This window comes from Emys orbicularis, chromosome 4, assembly GCF_028017835.1.
Source record: "Emys orbicularis isolate rEmyOrb1 chromosome 4, rEmyOrb1.hap1, whole genome shotgun sequence".
NCBI lineage: Eukaryota > Metazoa > Chordata > Testudines > Emydidae > Emys > Emys orbicularis.
This window is the reverse complement of record NC_088686.1, coordinates 34,741,072-34,754,674: the sequence shown is the minus strand read 5'-3', so window position 1 is coordinate 34,754,674 and position 13,603 is coordinate 34,741,072. Positions and strand designations below refer to the sequence as shown.

Below are 13,603 nucleotides of genomic sequence, written 5' to 3'. Positions count from 1 at the left end.
TGTGTGTGTGTGTGTGTGTGTTAAAAATCTGTTGTTCATGTATTGTTGCGCTGTAATAGCTCTTCATACACATGGATTAAATATGCATCTTATGTATATATGAACAGAAAAGAACAAAGCCACAAGAATGATTCAAGATCTGGAAAACTCATGTTACAGTCAGAGACTTAGGAAGCTCAGCCTGTTTAGGATATGAAAGAGAAGGCTAACAAATGACTTATCATGGTTTATAGGTACCTACATAGGGAGAAGATATCTGATTGTACTGGGCTCTTCAATCTAGCAAAGCCATAACAAGATCCAATGGCTGGGAGCTGAAGCTACACCAATTCAAACTGGAAATAAGGCACTATGTTTTAAACAGTGAGGTAATTAACCATTGGAACAACTTACCAAAGGGATGTAGTGGATTTGCCATCACTTGAAGTCTTTAAATCAAAAGTAGATGTCTTTCTAAAATATATGTTCTAGTTCAGTGGTTTTCAACCTTTTTTCATTTGCGGACCTCTAAAAATTTCAAATGGAGGTGCGGACCCCTTTGGAAATCTTAGGCATAGTATGCAGACCCCCAAGGGTCCACAGACCACAGGTTGAAAACCACTGCTCTAGTTCAACCAGAAATTATGGACATGATGCAGGAATTACTGGGTGAAATTCTAGGGCCTGTTTTTTGCAAAAGGTCAAACTAGATTATCATAATGGTCTCTTCTGGCCTTAAAATCTCTGAATTTAAAATAGTTTTCAAACTTCATTAATAGAATGTTCATTATTTTATGTTACTTCTGTTTGAAGTATAATAATATACTTATGATAGAAACTTGCAAAGCTCACTGGATTCTAGGAAGGAAGTGGGGGGGGGGGAAAGAATATATGGGTAATTATGATGAGGTATCTTGACCCCACACCAGGAAACCAAGGGTTATCGAGCAGCTCTGGGTCCTGAAGGCCCAACTCAGCCGCAGCTGCTGGGCATGCTCACAGCGGAGGCAGAGCTCCAAAGGAAGCAACTCAGCTCAGTCAGTGCGGACTGAGCAAAGGAGCAGTCTTATGCTGGTAACTCCTGGAGAGAGGCCGCAGGAGCTCCGCATTGCCTGGACCAGACCCAGCAGCAGAGCCACTGAAGGCCCCTGTGGAGACCAGGAACAGAGGGCCGGAACCGAACGACAAAGACTCTGATGAGAACCCCCCAACCTGTGAGTTCATAAGATGACACCTTTTGTGACTTTGGAGGGGGCTGAGAATGCAGTAGGAAGTAACCCAGTGAACAGGCTTGGTGGCATCTGCCCCCCAGGCTGCATATCTAACCAACCTGTCACAGGCTCTGGGTTGGAACCTAGGGGAACCTGAGCCCTCCCTGCTCTACTATCACTGGCTGCAGAGTCTCGCTGCTGGGTGACATAGCTACAGACTCTCGCCACAGGCTCAGATGTTGAACACCCTGACAGTAATATTTTAAACATACCTGAACCAGCAGAGTTATTGGTCCACTTTTATCCACCTCCAGTATTTCCCCATTCTTTGTGCCCACTAAAATATGACCATGTCCTAACGATATGGCACGTATAGAAGGGTTGTCTTCTAAGAGGAGACCTAAAACATTAAATTTTTAAAGGTGTGAGAGTTTAATTTCAGAAGTATATATATTACACCCATATTTTACCAGATCAAATTCAACAGAAAAGAAGTCCTAGCATTTTCCTGCATACAAAACTTGGCTCCAGTTGTGGAGCTTTAGCACATATTAGCTAACTTTTAAAACGTGCTCTGTATCATTGTTACAGAAACCATATAATTTATTCTGTGCCAGCCTTCCAGTTTTTGTTACCCCACCTTCCCTACTAACCCTGCCATATAAGGTAACTGTCAATGATCCTCATGTTCAGTAGACTCTCCTTGAGGTTCAAACAAGGTGAAGAGCATTAACATAGCTATCTAATAAGCATGCTACAAACCTCAGTGAGAGAAATGTGCATACAGCTATGATGCTATCTATCTTAAAGTTAGGGTGGAGTACATCAGTAAAATGTGTTAAACTACTATTTTAACTGTAATAGAAGTTTAATAAGCAAATGGAGAGCCACCCTTTTGACAGTCTAATGATGTAAGCTAAGAACAAAAGATTCTTAGTTTTTTATAGGGAAGACAGAGAAATCTCCAGAATATCAGACTGGGAAAGCTGTATATCAGGACCAACATCAGCCAGCAAATGGGAGAAATTTGAAGGAACAACAGGCCTGAAAACATTTCAGTACTCATACATGCTCACATGAAAACAAGCCAGACAGAGTATTAAACCTTTAATAAAAAATATATTCTCCCCTCCATTCCTTTATTTCAAGGCAGAACAAATAGGAAGATTAAATATGGAACCCCATAGTGCCATTTTTTTAGAATAATTTTTCAGAGCGTAATCTCTCTAATTTTTTTAAACTACCCGCACTTCTGTAGCATAGTGGTCCATTGAGGTCTGTGGAAGGAATGACAATTAGTTCCAAATCAATCAGTGTAACGGTTACTATATTTTTATAAGCCATGACAGATTCTCTCTTCAGACCATGGGTTGGTATTAGGCTAAGGATTTAATATCTGTCAGGACAAATGTAGTTTTGTCATTGATTTTTGTGGCCCATATTCAAAATGCCCTAATTGGAGTGAGTGTTTATCCTCAAAGATTTACAAATATGCTCAATTCACAAATAAAACTATTTTTTCCTTCATGGTTAGTCTTGCAAACTCAACTTCTGATCAGTGTTAAGCTTGGTTCTTTCCTTCTGATATATATAATCGTCAGCGATAAAGGTTCTATAGAACAAATTTGCCTTCCTGGATGTGAACAGGTGAAACTGACTGAGACGTAGTAAAAATTTCAGTTTTTGTTACACAACTGAATCCCCACATTCACTGTCTCCTGTCTGGCTTGGTCTTAGTACTAATAGGCATGAAAAGCATTATTGTTGTCATTAAAGAACACAGATATGACAGAATACACAAAGGAAGCATATGGGTTAGGTTAGAAGTTGCTATTTTTACTTAGTAATTTTTTCAGAGTAGAAACACTTTAAATAGAACAGTTTTGAAATACAACTTTATTTTTTTCCTTTTTCAATTTTTACTACAGCAAAACTTGATTTCCTTTTATTGTGGAGGGAGGAAACTTAGAAGAAAAAGCTTACTAAAGACAGTGTTTAAAGGCAGAATAAACCAGAAAGGTTTGATGTACTATACACTCACCTTTAGAGCCAGGGGCCAAAGCAGCTCGTTTGATGGCATAGGTTTTGAGACAGCGTTCAAAGGTGTCATCCCAGAGAGCCACAACCCCATCCTTTCCACCAGTTACAAATCCCTGCCCAAAAAAGTAGAATAGGATTAATTCATAGGTTGTCATCAGTAGATAATTTAGTATTTTTTTTTAAAAAAGATTATCCTTACTTGTACAATGACTCATGCTAACACTGACAACATTTAGTACATAATAATTAAAGCTAACATTTTGTCATGGTTATTTTTAGTAAAAGTCATGGAAAGGTCACGGGCAATAAACAAAAATTCACGGAACCCATGACCTGTCTGTGACTTTTGCTGCTGCGGCTCCATGGTTTCCCCCACCACCGTGGTGGCTGGGAGCTGTGCTGTTCCCCCTCTACCTCTGGCAGCTGCAGGGTGACCATATTTCCCAAAGAGAAAATGGGACATCCCCAGCCGCTCGCCCAAGGCGTCCCTCTTCCCCCCCCCCCCCCCCCACGAGGCTGTCACCCATCGCTGGAACCCTGACGAGGGCTCCCTCAGGATCTGTGGCCTGTTGCTGGAACCCTGCCAGGACCCTGCTGGCTGCCAGCTCCAGTCCTGCAGCCCCTGGGGCTGAAGCAGAGAATGTTATGGAGGTCTCTGGAAGTCACAGAATCTGGATTCCATGACCTCCGTGACATTTAAACGTAGCCTTAATAATAATGTAGCTGTAAAATCATAGAATCATACAAATTAGAGATAGAAAAGATCTATTAGATCTTCTGGTCCTGCCAATGCACTACAAGTCTCTACAGTGCATTTTTAGTGCTTTGTCCAGTCTGCTTTTTAAAGTCCTGCACCTCTGTCACTCTCAAGGAAGACTATTCAGTGGCCTAATACATTTCACTGTCGGGATGTTTTCCTGATAGTTAGCCTAAATTTTCCCTCTCTTAATTTAATCTGGACCTCCCAGACCACTTTTACAATGGGCGTGGACTAGCATATTTGTGAATGTGGGGAAAGGTTACATCTGTATTTTAATTTTGTGGTTTGGGACCCTTTTCTCTAACAGGAATACTCTATTTCTATTCTTCTGCCTATGTCAGAAGACTGAAATTGTTTCATATGGGGGAAAATATTGACAATAGATACACTGGCAATAAAGATGGAATCATTTGATGTTATAAATTAGGAAAAACACAGTTTTATCTTAAACATTCACCATTCCTATATCTAAATTAATTATAACTGTGACAAAAAATGAACACTGTAGCTCCTTCGGCTGAAAAGGACATACTCTGGTTTAAACTTATATCTATTCCAGATGACTAAAGCCTAGTTTACATACAAGTTTTGTAGCAATGTTACTATTTTGGTCAGCGGTGGGTTTTTTTGTTTTTTGTTTTTTTTTTAACTGAAATAGTCCTCCCTATGGGGATGCAGCTGAACTGATATAAAGGTGCCTTATACTGATGTAGCTTATTCTCTTTCCCGTATTGGAATACCCATACCAATATATCTTTATATTCACAGAAGTATATCAAACTAGAGGGCTTGTGTTGCTTTAACTATGCAAGTAGAGTTAAAGTGGTATAGTGTAAACAAGGCCTTACTGCAGGGATCGGCAACCTTTGGCCACGGGCTGTCAGGGAAATCCGCTGGGGGGCCGGGACGGTTTGTTTACCTGCAGCATCCACAGGTTCGGCAGATCGCAGCTCCCACAGGCTGTGGTTTGCCGTTCCAGGCCAATGGGGGCTGCGGGAAGCGGCATGGGCCGAGGGATGTGCTGGCCACTGCTTCCTGCAGCCCGCATTGGGCTGGAATGGTGAACCGCAGCCAGTGGGAGCTGCAATCTGCCGAACCTGCGGACGCTGCAGGTAAACAAACCGTCCCGGCCAGCCAGCGAATTTCCCTGACGGCCCGCGTTCCAAAGGTTGCCGATCCCTGCCTTACTGTATGTTGGCACTGTAACAGTTTTCAATTTGTAATCCAACAAAGCCCGTATAATAGTTACTAGATTATATACATAAGGATACAGGATTATATACAATGGATGTAGTTAAAAAGATTTTCATTTACAGATTTTCTACCAGTTTGGAAGAAATTTCCTAGGCATAAAATGGTGAAAATTGCTATAAATGGTAGAAAGTTTTTAGGTATGACCATGTACATGAAGCAAGCCTTAGTTCTGCTTAGGGTTGCCAGGCATCTGGTTTTCAGCTGGAATGCCTGGTTGAAAAGGGACCCTGGTGCCTCCAGTCAGCACTGCTGATGGGGCTAAGGCAGGCTCCCTGCCAGCCCTGGCTCTGCACAGCTCCCCGGAAGCGGCTGGCATGTCCCAGCAGCCTCTAGGCGCAGGGACGATTAGGGAAGCTCCGTGTGCTGCCCCTGCCAGGAACAGAGCCAATGGGAGCTACGGGGGCAGTGCTAAGGGCCGCAGGGACATGCCGGCTGCTTTGGGATGTAGCGTGGAGCCAGGGAAGGCAGGCAGTGAGCCTGCCTTAGCCCTGCTGCGCCGTCGACCAGGAGCTGCCTGAGGTAAGCACTGCCCGGCCGGAGCCTGCACCCCGAACTCCTTCGTGCACCCCACCCCCCTGCCCCAGTTCGGAACTCCCTCCCGCACCTTAGCTGCATCCCAGACCCCGGACCCCCACCCCCTGCCCCAGGTTAGAACCCCCTCCCGTGCCCTAACTCTCTCCCAGATCTTACACCCCCCCCACCCGCACCCCAACCTCCTGCCCCAGGTCGGAACCCCCTCCCCCAGCCCTGAGCCCCCTCCTGCACCCCAAATCCCTCATCCCTACCCCAGAGCCCACACCCCCAGCTGGAGCCTGCACCCCCTCCCGTACCCCAACCCCCTGCCCCAGCCCTGAGTCTGCTCCCACACTCCAAACCCCTTGGCCCCAGCCCAGAGCCCCCTTCTACACCCCAAACCTCTCATCCCGCCCCCACCCCAATTCCCTGGCCCAGGCCGGAGCCCCCTCCCACAACCTGAAACCTTCATTTCTGGCCCCACTCTGGAGCCCGCACCCCCAGCTGGAGGCCTCACCCGCTCCCACACCCCAACCTCCTGCCCCAGCCCAGTGAAAGTGACTGAAGGTGGGGGAGAGCGAGCGATGGAGGGAGGGGTCTGGATTGAGTGGGGGCGGGGCCTCAGAGAAGGGGCAGGGCAGGAGTGGGGCCTCAAGGAAGGGGCGGGGCAGGATAAGGGAGTTTGGTTTTGTGCAGTTATAAAGTTGGCAACCCTACATCTGCTCAAGTCTTCACATAGTAACAAACATAACTGGCAATGTTTCTTTTAATGCAATGTAACAGAATCCCCTTTCACACCCCCCAAGAGTCCCTCCACTTTACCTGCTTTATCCACTTTTACTCTTAAGGCATCATTAAACGGGAGGGCATGCAGCTCTTAAAATCAATGAGAGGAGTCACTGTAATATAATGATACAATGCACTTCCTCCTACTAGGAAATGCAACACTCTCAGTTCCCGCTGACTTGAGAGTGGGGAACACCATCTAGAATCCTGAACTCCAATTATATGGTAATAGACTGCATTCATGTTAGGCCTAGCCACAAAGAGATTTTTATTAATCCAAACTATGTCTCATTTAAAATCCAAATAGTTCACTTACTTTTTCTAATGCATGCATGCTAAATACTGGACCATCATGTGCTTTGACAGTTTTTATAAGAAACAAATCTCTCCAGATACACACATCCCCAGTGGAAGTTCCAGAGAATGCCATCTCTTCAGTCCAGCCGTATACTGCACACATCATTGTATCAGTTCTTCCCATTGCACCTATGCAACCCTTTCTCCCAATCAGTCCTCCCCCTGGTTTAGAATAAAAACAAGTAATCAAATGCTTGCATAACTATCACATTCAAAGGAATTTATAGGGCAACCTATCCAGAATAATAAATCTGTTTTCCTCTAGCCTAGGAATAAGCAAACTTTGAAGGTTCTTCACAAATCATTACTTCTCACCTTCCCCCACTTTTTGGCACATTTGAAGAAAAAAGAATGCATTTCACCTTTACGAATTTATTTTACATGCTACTTGAATCAGGAGTTGAATTTATATACACACACATGTAAACATGCATACAGATATATCGGAGAGACAGTGTCTAAATACAGACCTTAATTTTCTGTCATATGATAGTATGATATAAAGATTTTAATGGAATGAGTGGGATGACCATATTACTCCAATGTAAAAACTTTAACCCCTACCAACACATTATTTTCATGCTATATTTTTGGAGGAAAATTATTTTAGAACTTTAGCTTTAAAATCTGTGTTGATACAGTATCCTGTACTGGCCTATAAGTGCCGGAAATGTTATTACCAATATATTTGAAAAGCCTCTAAAATGTATGTAAAATAGTTTCTGTATGTCAGGATGCCCATGTCCAGTATCTTGTGACCTGTCAGGTGTGAAAATGAGATGTGAATTTTCACAAAATTCTCACAGTAACTCCAAGTATGAGGCAACAGTGCCACCTAACAGATGAAGATCTAGGGATTTTTATATCTTCAAAGCACTGTGCTATGTCTTCAGTGACAAACCTCTGGATCTGTTTGCCAGCATTTGGCACTGATGAAGATTTCCCCCCAAACATGTACTTCAGTATCATGTGGTCTCAGGTCCGTCAGTTCCAGCTCTAGTTTCAGTAGTGGATCTTGACTTAGAATATAGTAGGACTGACCTATATCTCAGTGCTTATACTCACAATGATAAGTCTCCTTCACAATGACTATCTCTACACTTTCTACATGATACTGCCACTATGTGCATTCTTGAGTTTATGAAAAAGTGTGTATGGAGGATATGTCATAAGGGCCCCAATTTTGCCGACCCATCGGGCAGAGGTGATAGAGACAAGAAAGGCCATTTTCATTGATAAGTGAATGTAAGAACACGTCGCCACTGGTTCAAACAGAGGTCTAGTAAGAGAGTGTAGAACAAGGCTGGGGTCGGATCTTGTATGTGGGGATAAATATTTCGGAGACCCTTAGGAAACATTTTATGAATAGATGTGTGAAGACAGAATGGCCGTCTATTGTGGCAGTGAAAAGTGGCAATGGCTGCCAAATGCACACGAATGGAGCTGGTGGATAATCCCGACCATTTAAGGCTGGGGCGGGCAAAGTTTTTGGCCTGAGGGCTGCATCGGGTTTCGTAAATTGTATAGAGGGCCGGTTAGGGGAGAGGGTTGTGGCCTGGCCCCCACCTCTTATCTCCCCCCCCCCGGGACTCCTGCCCCATCCAACCCCCCTGTTCCCTGACGGCCCCTCCCGGGACCCCTGCCCCATCCAACCACCCCTTCTCCCTGTCCCCTGACTGCCCCCCCCCACCCCATCCAATCCCCCTTCTTCCTGATTGCCCCCCCGGGACCCCTGCCCCCATTCAACCCCGTTCCCCCCCAACCACCCCGACCCCTATCCACACCCCTGCCCCCTGACCACCACCTCGAACTCCCCTGCCCTCTATCCAACACCCCCTGCTCCCAGCCCGCTTACGGCGCTGCCTGGCGCACCGGTGGCTGGCGGCGCTACAGCCACACTGCCCAGCTGGAGCCGGGCCACGCTGCCACCGCCACCACGCAGCACAGAGCACCAGGGCAGGCCCGGCTCTGCAGCTGCGCTGCCCCAGGAGCTCACAGCCCTGCCGCCCAGAGCATTGCGCTGGTGGCAGAGCGAGTGAGCTGAGGCTGCGGGGGAGGGGGAACAGCAGGGGAGGGTCCGGGGGCTAGTCTCCTGGGGCATGAGCTCGGGGGCCGGGCAGGATGGTCCCGCAGGCCACCGTAGTTTGCCTACCTCTGATTTAAGGTGTAAAATATAGCCTAGGATAAGTGGTAGTTGAGCGCTTATTGCATCAACCTGATGGGAGGCGCACCAGCATTGGAACCTAGTCCATTTGTGACATTAAGTGCATCTAGTCGTTTTGCATCTGCTATTCAACAGTATCTGTTTAACTGCATCTGAACAGGTTATTTCCAAATCCAAGAACCATGGAGGAGCCAGGCTTTGAGGTGGAGCATCTGTGGATTGGGATGGAGGATGTGACCCGCATCCTGTGAAATGAGTTTTGGAGTTGGATGGAGGAGATGGGTTGGCATACCATCATGCGAAAGAGGTAAGTATACCAGATCTGTTGTGGACATGTTGGCGCGATAAGGATGACATGGACTCAATCCCCCTGAATCTTGTGGAGTACTCAAAACAGAAAGGGGAAGGGAGGGAAGACATAGAGCAGTGGTGCATCCCATGTGATGAGGAATGTGTCTCCCAAAGACCTGTGTCCCAATCCCACTCTTGAGCAGAATTGAGGGCATCGGACATTTTGTGGTGTGGCAAAAAGATCTACGTTGGGGAATCCCCAGTGTTTGATGATAAGCTGAAGGATTTACTTATCCAGTTCCCAGTTGTGATCATGGAAGAATCTTCTGCTCAGTGAGTCCACAGTGATGTTCTGGTGTCCAGGGAGGTATGTGGCTGAGATGTTGATGTCATGTTGGATACACCATCTCCATAATTTCAGTGCCCCCGAGTATAAAGAGTGGGACCTTGCTCTGCCTTGTCTGTTGATGTAAAAACATGCAGACGATATTGTCTATCATGACTTTGATGGTGTGATATGCAATCAGTGGAAGGAAACATCAACCTGTAGCTCTAGGAGGCTGATGTGTAGGGTAGATTTGGTTAAAGACCATCTTCCCTCCACTGTATGAGTATGAAGGTGCATTCCCCGACCAATGAAGGAGGCGTCAGTTGTTAGAATCATGATTGGTGCTGGCTGAAGGAAATGAACCCCGACACCGATGTTCTTGGGCTGTGTCTACCAGAGTAGTGAGTCCTTGACCATCCTCGGCATGGATAACAGTTTGTGTCTGTGAGGGACATATGCTGTACAGACATATGCCTGAAGTCATCGCATGTGTAATTATGTGTGCTTTATCCATGAATGGTGGCTGTCATGTGTCCTATTAGCTGGAGAGACATTCTGTTGGAAATCTGGGCACAGGCTTGCACCTTGGATACATGATCCACTATAGTCAAGAATGTGTGAGGCGGAAGGAAGGCTCTGTCTTGTATGGCATCTAGTTGTGCGGCGATGAACTCCAGGTGTTGTACTGGTATTAAAGTAGACTTCTCCAAGTTCACATGGAGGCCTAAATTCGTGAAAAGGTCCATTGAGACCTGGATGGCACGAAAAGTGTCAGCTTTGGATGAGACCTTGAGGAGACAGTCATCTATGTGTGGAAAGATGACAACGCCTTTTTTACTTAGGGCTGGTCCACACTAAGCCCCCAGTTCGAACTAAGATACGCAACTTCAGCTACGTGAATAACGTAGCTGAAGTCGAAGTATCTTAGTTCGAACTTAAAGGTACTTACCGCGGGTCCACACGCGGCAGGCAGGCTCCCCCGTCGACTCCGCCTACTCCTCTCGCAGAGCAGGATTACCGGCGTCGACGGCGAGCACTTCCGGGATCTATTTATCGCGTCTAGACAAGACGCGATAAATCGATTCCAGAAGATCGATTGCTTGCCGCCGAACCAGTGGGTAAGTATAGACGTACCCTTAGGTAGGCAGCAACTACCACAAAGACTTTGGAGAACACACAAGGGGCTGTTGACAGTCCAAAAGGCAGTACCTTGTACTGATAATGATTGGCTCCCATGGTGAACCAGAGAAACCATCTGTGGGCCGGGTGTATTGTGAAATGGAAATATGCATCTTGGAGGTCAAGGGCCGAGTACCAGTCCCCCGTTCCAGTGCTGGGATAATGGTAGAGAAGGTAACCATCTTGAAGTGTTGAAGTTTGAAAAACTTGTTTAGGTTTTGAAGGTCCAGGATCAGCCACCAGTCGCCGGATTTCTTCTGGATCAGAAAAAATGGGAATAGAAACTCATTCCTCTATGTTGGGAAGGGACCAGTTCTATGGCTCACAGGTGCAGAAGATGATTTATTTCTTCTCGTAAAATGGGTTCATGAGAGGGGTTCCTGAAGAGGGATGGGGAAAGAGGTGGGAGGGGCAGGATAGATAGGAAAGGGATGGAGTATCCTTCCCTGATGATCTCTAGAACCCATATGTCTGAGGTGATTAGTCTCCAGGATGGAAAGAACGGAGCTAATCAGTCACCAAACTGGTGCGATGTCGAAGATGGTTGATATGACTGGAAAAGGGGGGAGGCTTCTTGAGGCCTTGACCACACCTTCAAAACTGTTGCTTGGCTGCAGGTGTTTGAGAGGTAGTCCCTTGAGGAGTGGCCTGTCTACATTTGGTAGGGGGCTTTTATTGTTGGCGCTGAGTGTCATAGTGCTGCTGAGGAGTGTACTGCGGTGGTCAGGATCGCAGGGGGAGATGATACTTTCGTAGGTGTCTCTTTGGCACTGGTGTGTAAATACTAAGGAAGCGGCAAGTAGCTCGGCAGTCTTTAAGGGTGGGTAAGGGAATCAACCATATGCACCATGAATAGTTTGGGGCCCTCAAAGGGTAAGTCTTTAACTGGTTTGTACCTCCTTAGGAAAGCCTGAGAGGTGCAGTCATGGCGCCCACTTCATAACCATGCAGTTGCGATGGAGAGGGCGGTGATATCCGCAGAGTCTAATGAGGCCTGTAGGGCTGTATGGGCCAAGAGGTGTCCCTCAGATATAAGCACCTGGAATTGTTCTTCCTTGGCCTCAGGAAGGTTATGGCCGTGTTCCTCTATTCTGGAGTAGTTGAGGTAGTTGTACTTGGCCATAAGAACCTTGTAATTAGCTATTTGAAATTGGAGTGTGGCAGATGAATAAGTCTTGCGTCCAAATAAATTAAGCATTTCCAGTGTCTGTCCTGATGGGTAGATCAAGATTGATACTTGTCATCCTCTCTCTTGCACCATATTAACTACTAGAGAATTTGGGGTGGTATGCGAGAAAAGAAATTCCACAACTTTTGCAAGAACATTTTTGTCTGCCCATTTTCAGGTTGGAGGGATGGTCACTGGGGTCTGTTAGAGCACTTTTGCAGGATTGAGAAGAACCTTGTTGATAGGTAGGGCAATTTTGGAGGAAGATAATGTGTGCAGGACATTGAGCAATTTATGCTGCTGATCTTTCACTTCCTCCAAAGGAATCTGTAGGGAGACTGCAGTCCTGTGGAATAATTCGTGAATGTGTCTGAAGTTGTCAGCAGCAGTAGGAGGTGGGGGCATGATAGCCTCATTGGGAGAAGAAGAGGAGAAATATAATGTTGGTGGAGCTTCCTCCTCCTGTTCTTCCTCCTCATCCAGTACTGGGGGAGGTTCAGTCTCTGATGTGCGAGAGACCGATGGAGAAGGGAGAGGTATAGGTCTCCAGCTTTGCTCCACGGGAGGCTTCCTAAATTGTGACCTGTGCATGTCCCAAGGGTCCCAATATGACCAATGTGGAGGGAATGGAACATGTAGTTGCATCCTCAGTGGTCCATAACAGGACTGTGGTCCAGATGTGGATTGCAAATAGTGAGGATGTGTAGATGAAGCCTGTTTTGAATAAGAGGGTATTATGCTTATACAAAGCACACTAGATTTTTTATAGGGGAGAAGGCAACACGCCGCATTTATTGAGAATACAGCAGTTAGCATATGCTTTTTAGTTACACATACACACACCATGCACACTGTCCTGCCAGTCAATGTTCTAGTTACCAGTCCAGATCAACCTAGTGGCCAGTTAGGTTGATCACTGGTAGGGGGGAGCCGGGTTCTGTCGGTCGTAACATATAATACATTTTTAGCAAGCAAACACAGGACAATATTAACACAACTAGTAATGGATGAAACATAATAGACAATGTTCCCTTAGAGGTTGGGGACCAGCCTGTAAAAACATTGTATTAATGATAGGCTGTTAGGGTTTTTTTAGATTTAGCAAGTTGTAGTAGGTTTTTATTGGCATGTAATATTTGAATGACACGCTTTTTGTGTGTGTGTTTGTTGTAAAAACTGAGTTACTTTTTTAGTTTATTTTATATATATGTTTTTAGTGATGTGTTTCTGTTGCATGGTTTTGTGGTGACAGGTAGGGACAAGCACACCCATTTTTGAGGGCTTTATTTTGTACATTTTTGGTTATTTAATAGATATATATATTAAGCTTATTGATCTATAACCCGCAGTAGCCAAAAGGATTTTATGGTTAATTTTGGGAGCGGGCTTATTTTTTATATTTTTGTTTTTATAGATTGTTGGTGAGTAATTTTAATAATAATTTTAATAATAATTTTACTTAATAACAAATTAGGCTTAATTATGCTGGAAACATATTTTATTTATTTATATTTGTAGGTGAATAAGGATTTTTTGTTGTTGCTTTAAAAGATGTGTTAATATTTGAACATTT

The 13,603-nt window shown here is 45.3% G+C and overlaps 1 protein-coding gene across 4 annotated transcripts in view; it reads right to left on the bottom strand.

Annotated features, from left to right (window-relative positions):
* EML5 (EMAP like 5) overlaps positions 1 to 13,603 on the bottom strand; it is a 329,289-nt gene that overhangs the window by 142,827 nt on the left and 172,859 nt on the right. For all 4 annotated transcript variants that reach the window (XM_065403925.1, XM_065403928.1, XM_065403927.1 and 1 more), the window contains exons 18-20: positions 6,860 to 7,062; positions 3,232 to 3,343; positions 1,463 to 1,590 (exon numbers count right to left, since the gene is read on the bottom strand). In XM_065403925.1, coding sequence (XP_065259997.1) covers positions 1,463 to 1,590; positions 3,232 to 3,343; positions 6,860 to 7,062 — 443 coding nt within the window. The remainder of the gene's footprint in view (positions 1 to 1,462; positions 1,591 to 3,231; positions 3,344 to 6,859; positions 7,063 to 13,603) is intronic.